The following is a 19,459-nucleotide window of genomic DNA, read 5'->3' on the forward strand; positions in this document are numbered from 1 at the left end:
TCTGGGCATGGCCCCTGGGCTCTGTCCGAGCAAACAGACTGGGATTGTATTCCTGCTGGCTCAGAGGTGGGTGGGATTAAGGGATGCACCTCCATTTACCAAGGGGGTGTGGGGTATAAGAATAACAAGGAGAATATCACACCTTTTCAGTCGTTGGCATCTGGAATGTTCTTGTGGTTCCCAACAAGTAGAGCCCATTCTTAAGTCCCTGGAATCTGGGAGAATGCTGTTGCTTTATGTATCCGAAATGGTCAAAATGCTTGTAAACATTTAAAATAGCTGTGCCCTCCAGACAGACAAAAGTCCACAGTTCCACCTGCCTTCCTCTTTGCTGCTTCCCCTTTTATTCACCAGCCACCACCAGTACAGTCCTCCAAACATCCCCTGGCTAGCAGGGCTGCTTTTTCAGTAAATTCTTAGGTCCTAACACCACTTGGCAACATCCCAGCTCTCTGTGCCATCAGGTTCACTGACCGACCACAGCTCCATACATCTCCTTTTTTGGTGTTTTCATGCAAGTTCTTCTACTAGTTGGAGTTTAGTTCACTTCTATATCCTTTCCTTCAATGCTCAGGGCTCTGTATCTGTGTTAATTGGTTCCCCTTTTCTTTGTTAAAGAGGGTCTGTGCAGTCTGTCTGCCTATTCTGCCATCTTACTGGAACTCTCCACAAATCACTCTTAAAATAATACCTCTGTTTCCTTTAAAGCCATGAAATCTGTGACCCTGAAATTGGAGGTCAAATAATCATGTGCCCACTCTGTGACCAGTTATGTGACTATTGGAGATTGAATACTACGTGTTTGGCCTCAAAGGTATGTATGCATTGTGATATATTGAAAAGACTTGGAATTTTCCTCTTTTTGTATTGTGTTTGGTACTAAGTAGTCTTGTGATATTGTTGCTTTTACAGTTCTCCCATTTATTTGATAATGAGTCAACAGTGTTCTTTGCAATATTCATGGGAATTTGGGGTGAGTACATAGTCTCATGATAACCAGCTTTTTTATATTATATAAGTGTCATCTACATATTATATATGAATGGCATATATTATATTCAAAATGTGGTTTTAGATCACTGTACCTTTTTTATCATCAAATACACTGATGGAGTGTGGCCTAAACTTTGTTCCACAAACATCTCTACTGAAGCCTCTCATCATTTTGCTAAGGTACAATATAATTTTTGAAGCTTAAATATATTTACTCACACTATCTCCCAGTGTCATGGTAAAAACAGGTTCAGTAAGTACTTAATTCAAGAGAGACTGTTAACATAATTATTTGATTGCTGGATCATATTTCATCAGGGGTAGAAACAAACATAGACACTATTAAGGGTAATCGATCACTTTTAAATCTGTGTTTTCTGTGTTTGTTTTTAGTTCTAGCTTTCAATTCCATTTTTAAATAATCTTTCAAATAAAATGGATTTCCCCTTAACTTTGGAAATGCCAAATCACCTCACTTATTTCATTTCAAATAGGAGGTAGAAGTATCATAAAGTTTTTCCTATCATCAATAAGGATATATTTTTTGTAAGGGTTAGTTAGCAAGAAGAGATGTATAGATTGGTCTAAAATATGTCGCAAAGTGAACACAGAGTTTTCTTCTCACTTAAATCTTTGGGACAAGTGTGTCTCCACATGCAAAAGAATGGAGCTGTACTCGTATCTCACACCATATATGAAGATAACTCAAAGTGGATCAGTGATCTAAATGGAAGAAGTGAAAACATAAAACTCTTAGAACAAAACATAGGGTTAATGATACAGGACCTAGTTTTTCACAATGAATTTTAAGATAGGACATCAAAAGAATGAGCAACAACAACAACAAAAGATATATTAAACTTCATCCAAACTGAAAACTTTATGCAGCAGAAGACTTTATTAAGAAAGTGAAGGGAGTATACACAATGCGAAAAATATTTCATAACCATATATCTAATAAGGGTTTAATATCCAGAATATATTAAAAACTTTACAACTCAACAACAAAAAGGTAAACAATACACTTAAAAATGTGCGAAAGATTTGAAGAGACATTTCTCCAAAGAAGATACATGAATGCCAATGAACACATAAGATGCTCGATCTCATTAGTCACTGTTGTTGTTAAGTGGCATCGAGTCAGCTCCGACTCATAGCGACCCTATGTACAACAGAACAAAACAGTGCCTGGTTCTGGTCTATCCTCACAATCCTTACTATTCTTGAGTCCATCATTGCAGCTACTGTGCTAATCCATTTCCCTGAGGGTCTTCCTCTTTTTCACTGACCCTCTAGTTTGCCAAGCACGATATCCTTCTCCAGGGACTGGTTCTTTCTGACAACATGTCCCAAGTAGGTGAGATGGAAGAAGTCTGGCCATTCTCACTTCCAGGGAGCATTGTGACTACTCCTTCCAGGACAGGTTTGCTCATTCTTCTGGCAGTCCTTGGTATTTTCAGTATTCTTCATCAAATCCACAATTGAATGGCATCAGCCCTTCTTTGGTCTTCCTTATGAAGTGATTAAAAATACCAAGGCTTGAGTAAGACTGTACCTTAGTCTTCAAATTCATTTGCTCAGAATGAAGATAGGGCAATCTACTTCCATAGTGATACTGCCTCAGAAACCCAAGTCATTAGGTAAATGCAAATAAAAACCACAATGAGATACCACTTCCACCCACTAAGATGACTATTATTAGAAAAACTGAAATAAAGAGTACTGATGAGGTTATGGAGAAATTACAACCCTCATCTATTATAAATGTGCATGTAAAATGGTCCAGGCATTGTGGAAAATAATTTGTTGATTCTGGGAAAATGTAGTTAACACATGACCCAGAAATTCCTCTCCTAATTATATGCTGAAAAGATGTGAAAGCAAAGACAAACAGATATTTGTACACCAATGTTCACTGCAGTATCATTCACAATAGCTGAAGACTAGAAACAATCCATGTGTCTAACAACAAATGAATGGATAAGCAAAATGTAGTATATGCATAAGGTGGAGTATTATTCAGCCATAAAGAAAAATGAACTTTTGATACATGCTATAACATAGATGAACTTAAAAACATTTTCCAGAGTGAAATTAATCATAGATGAAATGACAAATATTGTATAATCCAATTTATACCTAGAAGAAACAAATGCATAGAGGCAAAAGTTGATTAGTGGTTACTAGAGCCTAATTTCAAAGAGCAATTAGAGAAGACAAAGTTAAGTATGGTAATGAAATTCACAAAGACATGGATTTGGGAAACCAAAAAGAATACAGTCAGCATTTCTCAAGCCAAAAGAAATGAAGAAAACATTCAAGCTTCACAGGGCAATATTGAAGGATACTATGCATAAAATTTTGAAGGATGCAGGAAGCATGAAAAGAAGATGAGAGGAATACACAGAGTCATTGTACCAAAAAGTTGCTTGACATTCAACCATTTTAGGAAGTAGATATGATAAAGAACTATGGTACTGAAGGAAGTCCAAGCTGCCCAGCAGGAATAGGCAAAAAACAAAGCTCCAGGAATTGCCAGAATTCCCACTGAGATATTTCAACAAATGGATGAATACTAGAGGTACTCACTTGTTTATGTTAAGAAATTTAGAAGACAGCTGCCTTGCCAACCAACTAGAAAAAAATCTGTATTTGAGCCCATTCCAAAAAAAGCAGATCCAATAGAATGTGGAAATAATCAAACAATATTATTAATACCATATGCAAATAAAATTTTGCTAAAGATAATTCAGAAACAATTGTGGCAACATATTGACAGGGAAAGTCCAGAAATTCAAGTTGATTTCAGAAGTGGAATGAGGGATGTCACTGCTGATGTCAGATGGATCTCGGCTGAAAGGTAAGGATATAGGAATGATGTTTACTTGTGTTTTATTGACTATGCAAAGATCTTTGACTGTGTGGATCATAACAAATTATGGATAACATCACAAAGGACAGGAATTCCAGAACACTTAATTGTGCTCATGAAGAACTTGCACATAGACCAAAAGGCTGTTGTTTGAACAGAACAAGGAGACACTGCATGATTTGAAATCAGAAAGGGTGTGCATCATGGTTGTATCCTTTCAGCATCCTTATTCAGTCTCTATGTGGAGCAAATCATCTAAGAAGCTGGGCTATATGAAGAAGAATGTAGCATTAGGATTAGAGGGGACTCATGAATTACCTGCAATATGCAGATGACAAAATCTTGCTTGCTGAGAGTGAAGATGGCTTGAAGCATTTACTGATGAACATCAGATTCCAGTCTTCAGTATGGATTACATTTCAACATAAAGAAAACAAAAATCCTCATAACTGGACAAATAAGCAACATCATGATAAATGGAGAAAAGATTGAAGTTGTTCAAGATTTTAGTTTACTTGGATCCATAGTTAACACCCATGGAAGCAGCAATCAAGAAATCAAATGACATATTGCACTGGGCAAATCTTCTGCAAAAGCCCTCTTTAAAGTGTTGATGAGCAAAGATGTGACACTGAAGACTAAGTTGCACCTAACTCAAGCCATGGTCTTTCCTATAGCCTTATATGCACGTGAAAGCTGGACAATGAATAAGGAATACCAAAAAAGAGTTGATGCCTTTGAATGGTGGAAGAATATGGAAAATACCATGGATTGCCAGAAGAACGAACAAATCTCTTCTGGATGAAGTGTAGCCAGAATTCTCCAGCAAAAATGGGTAGACATTTTCTCACCTAGTTTGGTCATGTTGTCAGAAGGGACCAGTCCCTGGAGAAAAATATCATGCTTGGCAATGTTGAAGGTCAGAGGAAAAGGGGAAGACCCTCAACGAGATGGATTGACACAGTGGCTGCAATGATGGGCTCAAGCACAGCAAGAATTGTGAGGATGACTCAGAACTGGGCACTGTTTCCTTTTGTTGTACACAGGTTTGTTATGACTCAGCCAACTCAGTGGCACCTAACAACAATATAAAAAGGCTCTGCCATCACTTAATTATTTCAGAAATGTTTGTAGTAGCAATGAATTGATTTAGCTTTAGTTTTTGAGTATCTTGATCAAGTTCTATGAAAACAACACTCAGACACATTTTTCTTAGTTTGACTTTTGACAAACAATTGGGCAGAATCAAAGGTTGTGCATGTACAGTAGGTGTTAGGAGAAACAATCCAGACATTAAAAGATCAACACTGGTCCCAAAGGTGGTGCTCTGAAAATAGTGAAGGCTGTATTGGTAGGGTGAGATGAAAGTGCTTTTTCTTTGTTTATTTGTAATGAAAATTCATTCCCATGATAAAAATTCAAACAATATATAGAAGTTGAAATACAATAAAAATGACCTGAAATTTAATTAACATATTGGCAGTCATTTTTCGGGATCTTTCTCTATGTGTTTAGCATGTATGTACACAAAATTTTGCATAAATATCAATATTATACATGGTTTTAAGCCTGTTCTTTTATATTCAGGGAAGAATGAGTGATGGAACTTCTTCCATATCAATAAATATGTATGTGTATGTGTGTGTGTGTTTGTATGTGTATTTATGACTGGATAATATTGCCTCTGATGGATTTACTTCAGCCTGTTATTCTCTATTGTTGCACATTTATGTCACTTCTATTTTTTTTATCATTGCAAATAATTCTGAGGTAAATATCTGTTTACTCTTGTACAGTTTTCTTCTAAGAATAAATTCTTAGCAGGTCATTTCCTGGGGAAAATTATATTTTCAATCTTAAAATTCTGCTATATATTTCCAAATTGCCCTACAGAAAAGATGTACCAACTTATATTCCTACAAGCATTATATGAGTTTTCCCACTTTCCATACCCTAGACAAGCCCAGCTATGATTTTATTTACATTTACTTGATTAAAAGTAAAATTAAAGATGCTACCAATATGTATTGAATTTTGAAATCCTTTGTCTCTGAATTGTTTAATTCACAGGTGTTTTATATAACAAACATAGTAACTCTTTGTCTACCACACAAATTATAAATATTTTGTTTGTTATTTGCATTTGACTGTGTTCATGGTCAATACAAGTTTTAATGTATATGTTTCTATGTCATAACATTTTTCATCATGATTAGTTTTGTTTCATGTGTTTCTTTAAAAACAAAAAACCTTCTCTAATCCAAAAAAATGTTCAATGTTCACCCATATTTTCTTTGCAAAGCTTAATAACCTCCTTAATATATGTCAATCTAATTCTGCGAATATGTGTATATATGGTTTTAGACTTTAAAGCACTTTTTTTGTGTACATGCTTCCACAGTTATAACAGGTTATACATGAATTTCATCAATCACTTACATGTTCTATTAAGGAAGCCACCATGGCTTTAATCTCTAAGTGCAGCACTAGGCATATGGTATGTGTTCAAATTCCTATATTCATTTACTCAACAGATACCTGTTAAATAAATAATAACAATTTGGTAGTCCTTATATGTGAAAAGTGTCACAGCTTATTCAGGCAGCATCTACAAGGATTTCTTTAATTTTCAGAAATCCCCAAGGAGTACCTGTGTCCCATGATTTCTGTAGAATCAAGTAGTCACAAGAAAAGTCCATATGGATCATAGGAGCTATTTTGTTTTTAGTACTTCTCTCTTCTCCTTCCTTAGTGCACAATTTTGCTAAATATTTTATACCCTCAATTTCTATTACAACCTCATTTATATTGATCAGGTTTCTTATTTCTACTTCAGAATTTCAAACATGGTTTAACTGTTTAGTGTTTTTTTTTCTAAGTTTTTGCAATTCCTTTGGAACATCCAATCTGTTGTAGACATGGGTATCAAAAATTAGTTCTAAAACTTATGTTAGATCTTTTTTATTTTGGAATGCAAATAAAGAAACAAATATTAAGATTTTACTTGATTGTACCAGGCTCTCAAAATTGTATTCTCCTTCATAACAGTGTTTTCCACTGGTTCATGAGTAAATGAATAAATAAATGAGAAAAGGTCTCCTGTTTCATGAAATTCATAATAATATTAATGCATTAATAAATGAATCAAATATAATCTGTTCTTAAGAAAGTCACAATCTAATTTGAGATAAAAACCAAAACCAAACTCATTGTCATTGAGTCAGTCCTGATTCATAGCAACCCCTCCTTGGGTTTCCCAGGCAGTATCACTATGGAAGTAGATTGCCCAGTCTTTCTTCTGAGGAGTGGCTGGTGGGTTTGAACCACCAGCCTTCTGGTTAGCAGTCAAATGCCTTAGGCACTAATAAATATATTCATAGAAATATATTTTAAGAGCTAAAGGAGTGCAAGGATTAAACAAAACAAAACAAAAAAAAACATTTACCTTGGAGTCTGACTTATGGCAACCGTTCCATGTGTTTCAGAATTAGAATGGCACTCCATAGGGTTTTCAATGGCTGTGATCTTTTGAAAATAGATCATCAGAACTTTTCCAAGGTCTCTCTGGGTGAATTTAATCTGCCAGTCTTGCAGTTACTAGTCAAGTGTAACCCAGGGACTCCAAGGGATTGCAAAGGAGGAAGGAATTACTCCATGACCAGGAGAAATGAGATAATGTAATGTTTTTAGAAGAATGGAATTGGAGTGGAGTTTTTTAAAAAATATATATATAATTTTGATGCATGAAAAGAGGTGGAAATATATTCTAATAACTTAGCAGTCTGTTTTGAGGAGTAGCTTCCAACAGTTAATCCTTTGTGCCTTCAATGTCCTGAATTAGCCTCACAACTCCCTTTTGGGTGAAATGTTTTGGTTGACATCACTTCCTCTGGGATATTTTCATCTTTTTTGTGAGGACCACTTTCTTCATGTATGTTGATGTATTCACCTTCACTAAGTTGCATGGCTGTTATGTAGTCTCTTAAACAGCAGCAGTGTCCACATTTCCACAGCCAGTTATTCCTTTTATAACTTCATTTATGTTTGATTAGATGCATTAATGCATATTAAATTGATTTGAATTTCATTGCAACATTATCACTTTTCAATTCTTTGCTGCACTTTCATCTTTGTTGGCCAATTCCCTGTTTTGATTATCCATCCTTATAAAATGTCATGTGGATTTTTCACTTGGAGACAAGACAACACACCTCCATGCTATGCTGATTGTGCATGAACTGAATAACATATTCAGTGATCAACTTTGAAATTTTCAACAGTCTTTGAAAGAAATCATATGATTGACATTTATCATGATGCAGCTCTGTTATTTATGTAGTGATATGTGGGCTGAATGACAGCAAATTTTACACTTTATGCCTTTACACTTAATATATCATGGACTGAAATTTGAGTCATGTTATTGAAGATTGGTGATATTTAACTAATTTGTGGAAACTGAAATCAAGCATGCATATGGAAAACATGCCAAGCAAGGACTGACTGTATTTCAAAATGTTTGAACGAATTAAAAAAAATGAACTAAATGACACATAACTGGATATATGAGAAAATGAGAAAACTGAAAATGCTATAGCAGTCAAGTGGTAAATATCTGAATTATAAAGATGGTATATTGGAAATAGAGATACTACTTAGATGACTGTGATGATACTTGAAGAAAGATGTAATTACAAACATTCACAATTTATATTTAATATTTGATAAAATCATAAGTTAATATTGTTTATGTTAATGTTCTATCCCTAGATATATACCCAACAGAAAGGCATGCATATGTTCTTCAAAAGCCATATGAAAAATGTTTACAGTAGGATCATTTGTAATAGCAACATCCTAGAAACAACCCAATTGCTCCAACCAGGCATGTTGTTGTTGTTGATAGGTGCAGTCAAACTGACTCTGACTCATCATACAATGGAATATTATATAGCAATGAGAGTAGATGAACTTTCCCTACATACAAGAACATGACTACAATTTGTAAACATGCATACTTATAAGCATGGAAATGATACTAAGTTAATATGCTTTGTTGTTGTGGTGGTGGTGGTGGTTATGTGCCATCGTGTCATCTCTGACTCCTAGAGACCTCATGTACAACAGAATGAAACACTGCTCAGTCCTGTGCAAGTCTTACGATCCCTATTATACTATACATACTATACCTGAGCCCACTGCTGTAGCATGTCAATCCATCTTAATATGCAGATTTTTAAAAAACCACAATATCATTTGTATGATACCATTTATGTTTAAGTTAAAAGACAGGCAAAACTGACCTATAAGGTTATAACAACTAATCTATAAGGTCTGGCTACCCGTACATCTTGGAAGAGTCACAACGAAGGGTTTCTGGAGTGCTAGTCATTTTTATATTGGTACTGGTCACATGGTGTTCACTTTGTGAAAGTTCTTTAACTTACGTACAATGTCAAATTATCTGAATGAAGAGGGTAATATGTCAGCAAAACAAAATTTCTGTTGGATTATTGTCCAAGAAATTAACTTCAATTTTTTATAAATGAGTTATTTAAAAATATATCTATATATATTATTTTGCCAATCTTAAGGAGCTCTGGTAGTTTAGTGGTTAGGAAATTTGGCTGCTAACCAAAAGGTTGGTGGTTCAAACCCACCAGCCTCTCTGCAGAAGAAAGATGAAGCAGTCTGCTTCCATAAAGATTTACAGCCTTGGAAACCCAATGGAGTCACTTTGAGTCTGAATCGACTTGATGCAGTAAATTTGTTTTTCATTCCAACCTTAATAATTTTGTAATATTACCAACAAATATAATAATGACAAAATAGCCACTTGAAAAATATGAACCATCATGCAACAAATGATTAAAATGGAAAGAAGGAGGAAAAAAATGTTGCTAGCTTTATTTTTCCATCTCTTGATTATTTTCATATATTTCCTTACTCATAGTCACACTGTTTTTGGAGTTTTGGAAACAGCAACAAGTCAAACTGGAATATGAGTGGGACATGGTAGACTTTGAAGAGGAACAGCAGCAGCTTCAGCTGAGACCTGAATTTGAAGCTATGTGTAAACACAGGAAATTGAATGCAGTGACTAAGGTAACTTAGCAAACTGTGAAATGGGTAGCATATTCAATGTACACACTGCTTTTGTTTGCCTCTCAATGCATATTTTAATTTGCCCTTAAAATTTCCACTAATCCATAAGTTATATAAACTACCTTACTTGTTTCTGAAGAAATAAATACTTATACATACACATGTAATACATATTATATATGTATAGCAAAAACCCATTGTTATCAGGCTGATTCTGACTCACAGAGACCCTATAGGACATAGTAGAACTGACCCGAAGTGTTTTCCAGGCTGTAAATCTTTATGGAAGCAGAGTGCCACATCTTTCTCCCATGGAACAACTGGTGGTTTAAACTGCTGACCTTTTGATTTGCAGCTGAACCACTGTAGAACCACTGTGCCACTAGGGCTGTACATAATGTATATGTCTATGAAAGTTTTGAAACACATATAAAAATTGATAGAATAGTGTACACTACCCCATGAGCCCATTGTTGTTGTTATGTGCCACGGAGTCGGACCTGACTCATAGCAACCCCTCTTTGGGTTTCCGAGGCAGTATCACTATGGAAGTAGATTGCCCCATCTTTCTTCCGAGGAGTGGCTGGTGGGTTTGAACCGTCAGCCTTCTGGTTAGCAGTCAAGTGCCTTAGACACTATGCTACCAGAGCTCCCCATTATGAACCCATTACCCAGATTTAATGATTATTAAATCATAGCCAATCTTGTTTCTTTTGTGCCCGTATTCCCACCAGCACCACTGTATTATTTCAAATCAAACCACAGGCTTTGTATCATGAAATACATAGTTTTCATACTAACTGAAAAAAATAGGCAATATGTGCATACTTTGGACTTTATATATAATGTGTACATGAATACATAGGCTTGGAAATGATACTAAGTTAACATGCAAAAATTAAAATAGTGGTGTTAAATAATGGGCTTATGAGAGACAGAATTTTCTTCATGTAGTTAAGTCTAATTGATTATACTGGGAAGGTAATTGCACTGGGATTTGGGGAGCAGGAATGCCCTGTAGGATTTTATCTTAAAAATAAGTGCTCAGGTTTGCCGTGCACCAACTAATTCAGTCTATTGCAAGGCAGTCATGGCAAGACATGCAAGTAAGACCTCAAGACATGCATTTATGACCAGAGAATCAGAATTAACAATTACAATATTAGTTCAATGATTGGTTTCCAAATCTTTAGACTTCAAGCTTTTATCATTTCAGCAGACTCTTAGTCTTCAGAGAAAGCTGGCATCAGAGAAACCTTCTGCTGCTGTCTTCTTTCAGAGAGTCAGCAGAAATTCAGGGGTTATATTCAGTGTTTTAACCTTGACTTTACAAGATAATGATTAAGTGATGTCATATTTATCCAAGATTTGTGTCTTGCCAAATAAGGAGATTGTTGTATGGCACATTTGTGTTTCAAGGCCAATTTGTAGAGCTTTGATTTATTATAAATTAATAATAGGGCTATTCTATGACATAATTAAAAACACTTAATTTATAATAAATCAAAGCTCTACAAATTGGCCTTGAATATTCTATGACATAATTGGGGAGCTCTGGTAGCATAGTGCCTAAGGCACCTGACTGCTAACCAGAAGGCTGGCGGTTCAAACCCACCAGCCACTCCTTGGAAGGAAAGTTAGGCAATCTACTTCCATATTGATACTGCCTCAGAAACCCAAGGAGGGGTTGCTATGAGTAGGGTCTGACTTGATGGCACATAATAACAACAACAACATGACATAATTATCTCTCAAAGCCAATTACAGAGATTTGATTAAAGTTACATTTGTTTATCACAGTATGGAGGTGCATCGCTATCTTAGGGAGGTTGTTTACTACATACTTCACATACTTCTCATAGTCCAATTATCTATTTCCAAGATTAGACCAACTTTCTGATGACTTATAGTTTCTAACGATATATAGAGAGTGTCATAGATGTATACATATTTCTATTTCTAAGTTCAGAATTCTTTGTTTCTAACTCCACATTATAAGTTACTTATACATAGGTGTTTAAAAGTGCAACAGTGTAAAAATCATTATAGAAGCATACATGATAGTGATTTATATAAATAGATGAATTGAGATCTTCACAAAAAGCATATATAATGGGGAAACCTTGATTTTCGAATCCTTTCCTTGAAAATTTTGTGTTCTATACTGAGATATTTGATTTCTTGGTACATATTTTCATGTGAAAACTGAAGGTACTTTGCCTTCCCAAGACCAGAAGCTTAACTATTATTCTCAGAGACCCTACCTTTCTGTAAGCTAGAATCACTGCATCACCTAATGCTATAAAAGGGAATAGAATATGCCTGAAACACTACCTCTCCAATAGACTTCTCTATTCTATTCAAGACAGTTTTCTTTCAATACAACACTCAAAATTTTTTTCACAGTATAGACATTCATTAAATGTTTATTAAATTGCATTGAAATACCCCCCAAAATAATTCAATGATTGGATAAAGAGAAAAGCAACTTCAGAAAATACATCAACTTGAGTGGCAGTTTGAAATTATGGAAATATATTAAAAGAGACGGTGACAGGATGTATATATTATATGCATCTATTCATGTTTCTTGAGATAAAAAATAAAAACAGGTCTATTTACCAAAAATTATTAACAGAAAAAAGCTGTGTTAAATTCTTATATTTAAGAATAATTGGAAAGTAGTATATATTAAATTCACTATGAATCATCTACTTTAGCAGTTTCAAAATAAACAGGTAGATTTGACTCTTAGTGCTTCTTCAGTGGTTAAACACAAGCAGAAGTCTCAGATTTGTCTGTATTGTGAACACACATACATACATATATGTACAGACATGCACATGTGTGCATACAAAAATACATGCATGAGCACAAAAATACATTGGGTACACACTTATGTACACAGACATGCATGCACATATGCACACATATCCTGGGGTTCTATAGAGCTCTTGGACAGCCTACTTTGCTTGTTGAGTTCTGTTTGCATTCATTCTATCCTTGAAATCCTTAAAATTTGAACTAGTATGTGCTAGATAGAAATATCTGATATAAATTTCTTTCAACAGCTGTTTTTCACTCTATTTGTTATCTTTTGGTTAATATCTAATTGCCTCTTCATTTAGTTCAGAATGTTAGCTGATTTAATGATTATCTTCTGTTAATGACAGAAAAGCTTAGAGGTGGGAAAGGATGAGATTCTAGACTGTGTAGAAAACAAAATCTGTCCTATGAAAATATAAAGAAGGCACCCTATGTAATCCCATGCAGAGAAATTCATTAGAATAAAATCATACCATCATTTTGACTTTCTTTTGTATCTTCCAAGCCATGAATACCACTGTGGAAGTAGTACATATCCATAATGTCTCATATCATCTGTAGGATGTCTTATCCAGGAATTCCAAAGGCTTCTACTTGAAGAAAAGGAAACATTGCTAGAATATAGCTTTCCACAACTTGTAGCTCTTGGAAAATTCTTGTTTTAATTAGGTTCTATGGTTTTGACTACTACTTGGAATCCAACACTGATGATGAAACTTGAATTTTGCTGTGTTTTCTTCAAAATTACAGGAGATGGAACCTTACATGCCTTTATATAGTCGTATTCCATGGTACTTACTCTCAGGAGCCACAGTGACATTATGGGTGAGCATTTCTTTAAAAACTTTGATCATCTCTTTAATATACAATATATTGGGTTAATTTCCCCATTTGCTCTCATCAGTGATTGCTATTGATTCCCCTGCCCCCATTTTTCCTTTCTTATACTTCTTATATAAAGTAATTTATGTGGATTTGCCCTAGTTGAACCTTGGGAAAACACCAAGGAGGAGAGAGATGCTTTTATGTGAGAGCCAACTTTTTCCTCCCCACTCTAAATGTAGTTAGATCATAACCTGAAACTAGACAGAATAACAAGCCTACATTGATTGTAGACTAGTTTCCTTTTGGTTTTGTTAAACCATTAATTTATCTTTATCCCCACTCAAAGTATCTGCACAAAATGAATCAACCTATACTATAAAGTTCATTCTCTTTCAGATAAACAGAAGAAAGTGTTTCTTTTTCATACTTGAAGAATTTAATTAGCATATCCCATTGTTACAAAGACAAGTTTTCTCCATGTCTTTAACAAATAGATTCCTTCATCATCATAATGTATTTCCTATCCTCCCCTTTCCAAATCTATGCACTCTAATGGCCTTAGTTGGCCTTAATTTTAAGAAAAGAGGCAGTGTTACCTACGAGTGGTTAGTAGATTGAAGTACAAATTATAGACAGTTGTAAACCAGAGCTTCACCTCACCAATCTATATTTTCCATAATTTTTATCTTTAATATTCCTTGCTAAATCTATTACTTTCTCTATTTGTTTTCTTAGATAATATTGCAATCATTGAAGAGAAGTGGTAGAATAAAAGGGGTAAATAATCAACTTGTGACACTCCTTGAAAAACATTGTAGACTATGGTCCCAGAACAATTACTCTGTTTTGAATATCTAGTTCTCACAGAAGAGTCAATTTCTCAATTTCAAAATAAAATTTTCCAATCATTGATACAAAGTCATCCCTAGATCTTTCTGCTTTTGCAAAATGGGAAATATACATAATTTATATAGAGTCTCTACAGATATCTAAACTCCCATCATATCAGATCACAGGAAGCATTATTTTGAGAGTAAACAAAATAGAATTTTTAAATTTGTTATTCTTGGAAAATAAGTAATCTTCATACTTCTTGTGGATCTCCAACTCAATGCAGGGGTCGGAAAATGTTTTCTGTAGAGGGCCAGATATATTTTAGACTTTGTGGGCCTTTTATAGTTTCTGACACATATTCTTCTTTATAGACCTTTAAAAATGTATTCTTAACACATAGGTCATACAAAAACAGGCCACAGACAGGATCTAGCATCTGGCCAGTTTGCTAACCTCTGCTAAAGGATAAATCTAGAACATGGGAAATAAATATTTTCTATTTCAGACTTATGCACTGCCTATCATATGCCTTATCTCTAATCTTTGTACATTGCCAGTGAATATTTCCTGTCAGCTATGGTGACAGATAACCTGACATGGTTTACTTTGCTAAATTTAATATAATGAGATAAAGAAAGTAGTATATAGGATAAGATGGCAGGATAGACAGACAAGCTACACAGACTCTCTTCAACAAAGAAAAGAGAAACCAATTGACACAGATACAGAAGATAATCCTGGAGCCCTAAGATTTGAAAGGAAGGATAAAGAAGTGGATTAAACACCAAGTAGTAGAAGAACCTGAGTGAAAACCATGAGTAAGGAGACAAACAGAGCTGCAGACTGTCAGCTGTCCTGATGACACGGACAGCCTGAACATGTCCAAGTGTTGTTAGGACCTGAGAATCAACCTAAAAATTGGCCCTCCAAGGGCTGCATGGATTAATGCACATATGGCTGATGATTGAAAAGGGAAACAGCAAAGAAGGAGACAAACTGAGCTGTGGACTTTCTGTTATCCTCAGGGTGCAGCCATTTTGAATGCTTACAAGTAGCATCCATTTTGGATATTTAAAGTGACAGCATTCTTGTTCAGATTCCAGGGACCTAAGAATAGGCTCTGCTTGACAAAGACAGCACAGACATATGGGAGGTTGATGACTGGAAAGGAGATGGGTAGTGAGTGCATAAGTACTGCCAACTAGAGAACAAAGGGGCACAGTACACTGCTTACTCAGATACATGCAAAGAAAACAAAAGTCTTGGGTGAATCACTCTAGCATACAATCATCAATTGAATATAAACACAAAAACATCACAATGTCTTGGCAACAACAGACCATCACTGTCCACATGGAGAAGCAAGATAAAGCAGTAGACACAAGGGACCAGGATACAGACACAGACATATCTATCTCTAAGGAAGAAGAAGCATTGGAATTCCCTGATAGGGAATTCAAAAGAATTATAGTTAGGTATCTTCAATGGGTTAAAGACAGATCAAGGTAAAACACTGAAAAAAATGAGGCAAACCTAGAGAAAACCCTAGAACAGTTTTTGGAGATGATACCAGAACAAAGTGACAAAATAAATGAAAAACTAAAAATGATACAAAATCTACAAATAGAGATCCAGAAGATTAATACTAAATTCTCAGAAATAGCAAATTGAATGGGCAAAAGAGTAGAATTGAATCAATGGAAGACAGAATTAGTGAGATTGAAGACAATACTTCTTTGGAAAAGGATCAATCCAAAAAAAGATCAAAACAAAAATGAAGAAAGTCTAAGATTCATGTGGGATACCATCAAAAGGAATAACCTATGTGTAATCAGAATTCCAGAACAAGAAGAGAAAAATAAAACCACAGAGAAAATTGTTGAAGATTTGTCAGAAGAGACTTTCTCTGATATGATGAAAGACAAGAATATATCCATTCAAAAAGTCCAATGAACCCCAAACAGGATAGACCCCCAAAAGAAAATCACCAAGATGTATCATCATCAAACTCACCAAAACTGAAGACAAAGAAAGAATCCTGAAAGCAGCATGGCAAAAATGAAAAGTTACATACAAAGGGCAACCAATAAGACTAACCTCTGATTTCTCAGCAGAAACCATGCAGGCAAGAAGGCAATGAGATGGTATATATAAAACCCTGAAAGAAAAAATAATTTCCAACAAAGAATTATATACACAGCTAAACTGTCCCTCAAATGTGATGGTGAAATTAGGAGATTTCCAGATAAGCAGAAATTAAAGGATTTTTTTAAAACCAGACCAACCTTACAAGAGATGCCAAAGGGAGTCCTTTGGAAAGAGAACCAACAACAGCAAACAACAACTGACCATTAACACATATGATAACATAACTCAGAACAAACCCAGTTATGGAAAAATCCAAAGTTAATAAGCCTACAAGATCATAAACAGGGAACCAGAGACATCAATTGGCCAATGAGGACAACTGCAAATCAAAAAGAGGGAAAAAATATGTAGTTACAGAAGTTCTAAATGGGAGGAAGTCAAGACAATTGCAGGATAGAGTGGATTGCTCTAAATGTAGGAAGAAAATTATAATTCACAAGGTAACCCCAAAGAAAAATGATAAACCTTCACATTAAAATTAAAAAAGGGACAAGCACAAAGAGTTAACAAATACTAAAACAATAGCAATGAAGGAAATGATAACATGATTCATAAACAAAATGAGCTCAGCACAGAAAATTATATGGAACAGAGAAATCAGTAACACCATGAAAAAACACATAACAAAATGACAGCAACAAATACATACTTGCCAATAATTACACTGAATGTCAATGCATTAAATGCACCACTCAAGAGATGGAGAGTTGCACATTGGATAAGAAAACATAACCCATCAATATGCTGTCTACAATAGACACACCTTAGAGAGAAAGACAGAAATAGACTAAAAATCAAAGATTGGAAAAAAATATATCAAGCAAATGACAACCATAAAAGTGTGACTTGTAGCAACTCCTCCATGGGTTTCCAAGGTGGTATCTCCACAGAAGTAGATTGCCCAATCTTCCTTCTGAGGAGTGGCTGGTGGGTTTGAACTGCAGCTTTTGGGTTAGCAGTCAAGCCTTAGGCACTATGCCACCAGAGCTCCTTTATGAAAGAGCAAGAGTGGCAATATTAATTTCTGAGAAAATTGACTTTAAGACAAAAACTAACAGAAGAAACAAGGAAGGACATTATATAATGATTAAAGGATCAATTGAACAAGAGGGCATAACCATAATAAATATCTATGCACTTGATGAAAGAGCCCCAAAATATATAAATCAGACTTTAACAGAATTGAAAAGATAAACAGATGACTCCATAGTCATAGTACATGATTTTCAATCAAAGAACAGCTGGAAAGAAACTCAACAAAGACGTAGAAGAACTCAACAATACAATTCACCAGCTTGACCTTATAGACATCAACAGAGCACTTCACCCAAAAACAACACAATCTACATTCTTTTCTAGTGCACATGGAACATTCTCCAGGATAGACCATATGTTAGAACACAAAGCAAGCCTCAATCAATTTACAAACATTGAGATACTGCAAAGAATCTTCTCAGATCACAATGTTATAAAATTAGAAATCAACAACAGGAAGATCAATGGAAAAAGAGCAAACACATGGACATTGAATGACACCCTCCTTGAAAATAACTGGGTAATAGAAGAAATAAAAAAATAAAATTATGAAATTCCTTGAATCAAATGAGAATGAAAACACAACATACCAAAATCTTTGGGACACAGCAAAAGTAGTAATCAGAGGTCAATTTATAGCAACAACTGCAACACATCAAAAAGGAAGAAAGAGCCAAAATCAACACTTAACTCAACATCTCCAACAATTAGAAAAAGAGAAGCAAAAAAGCCTATACAGTCACCAGAAGAAAAGAAATAATAAAGATTCAAGCAGAAATAAATGAAATAGAAAATCAATATGAAAAAAATCAACAAGACTAGAAGTTGTTTTTTTCTTTTGAAGAGATTAATAAAAATGACAAACCACTGGTAAATTTAACAAAGGAAAAGAGGGAGAGAATACAAATAACATGAATAAGAAACAAAAGGGGCAACTTCACAAAAGAACAAACAAATTAAAAGGATACTATCAGGATACTATGAAGAACTGTAATTCAACAAATTTGAATATCTAGAAGAAATGGGACAGATTTCTAGAAACACATCATTTACCCAAACTAACCCAGACTGAGGTGGAAAAATTTTAACAGACCCATAACAAAAGAAGAAATGAGGTCATAAAAAATTTACCAACCAAAAAGGCCTGGCCCAGATGGTTTCACTGGAGAATTCTACCAAACATTCAGAGAAGAACTGATATCAATCTTATTCACACTATTCTAGAACATAGAAAGGGATGGAATTTTCCCAAATTCATTTTATGAAGCAAGCATAACCTTGATACCAAAACCAGGCAAAGACATCATTCAAAAAGAAAACTACAGACCAATATCTGTCATGAATATAGATGCAAAAATTCTTCAATAAAATCTTAGCCAATAGACTCCAACATCATATCAACAAAATAATTCATTATGACCAAGTGGGGTTCATATCAGATATGCAGGGATAGTTCAACATTAGAAAAACAATCAACGCCATCCATCACATAAATAAAACAAAGGAAAAGAACCACATGATCATATCAATTGATAGAGAAAAGCCATTTGATAAAATCCAACGCCCATTCCTCTCAGCAAAATAAGAATAGAAGAGATATTCCTAAACATAATAAAGGGCATATGTGCAAAACCAACAGTCAACATTATTCTCAATGGAGAGAGACTGAAACCATTCCCCTTGAGAACAGAAACTGGACAAGGATGCCCTCTCTCACCATTCTATTCAACATTATGTTGGAAGTCCTAGTCAGGCCAATAAGGCAAGAAAGGGAAATTAAAGGCATCTGAATTGGTAAGAAAGAAGTCAAAGTATCCCTAT

The 19,459-nt window shown here is 34.8% G+C and overlaps 1 protein-coding gene across 1 annotated transcript in view; it reads left to right on the forward strand.

Moving 5' to 3' along the window:
- ANO5 (anoctamin 5) overlaps window positions 1–19,459 on the forward strand; it is a 134,558-nt gene that overhangs the window by 85,789 nt on the left and 29,310 nt on the right. The window contains exons 10-13 of the mRNA XM_007956914.1: window positions 709–814; window positions 913–973; window positions 9,819–9,970; window positions 13,547–13,621. Coding sequence (XP_007955105.1) covers window positions 709–814; window positions 913–973; window positions 9,819–9,970; window positions 13,547–13,621 — 394 coding nt within the window. The remainder of the gene's footprint in view (window positions 1–708; window positions 815–912; window positions 974–9,818; window positions 9,971–13,546; window positions 13,622–19,459) is intronic.

Source organism: Orycteropus afer, unplaced genomic scaffold, assembly GCF_000298275.1.
Source record: "Orycteropus afer afer isolate SDZICR_OR568_19922 unplaced genomic scaffold, OryAfe1.0 scaffold00014, whole genome shotgun sequence".
Taxonomy (NCBI): Eukaryota; Metazoa; Chordata; class Mammalia; order Tubulidentata; family Orycteropodidae; genus Orycteropus; species Orycteropus afer.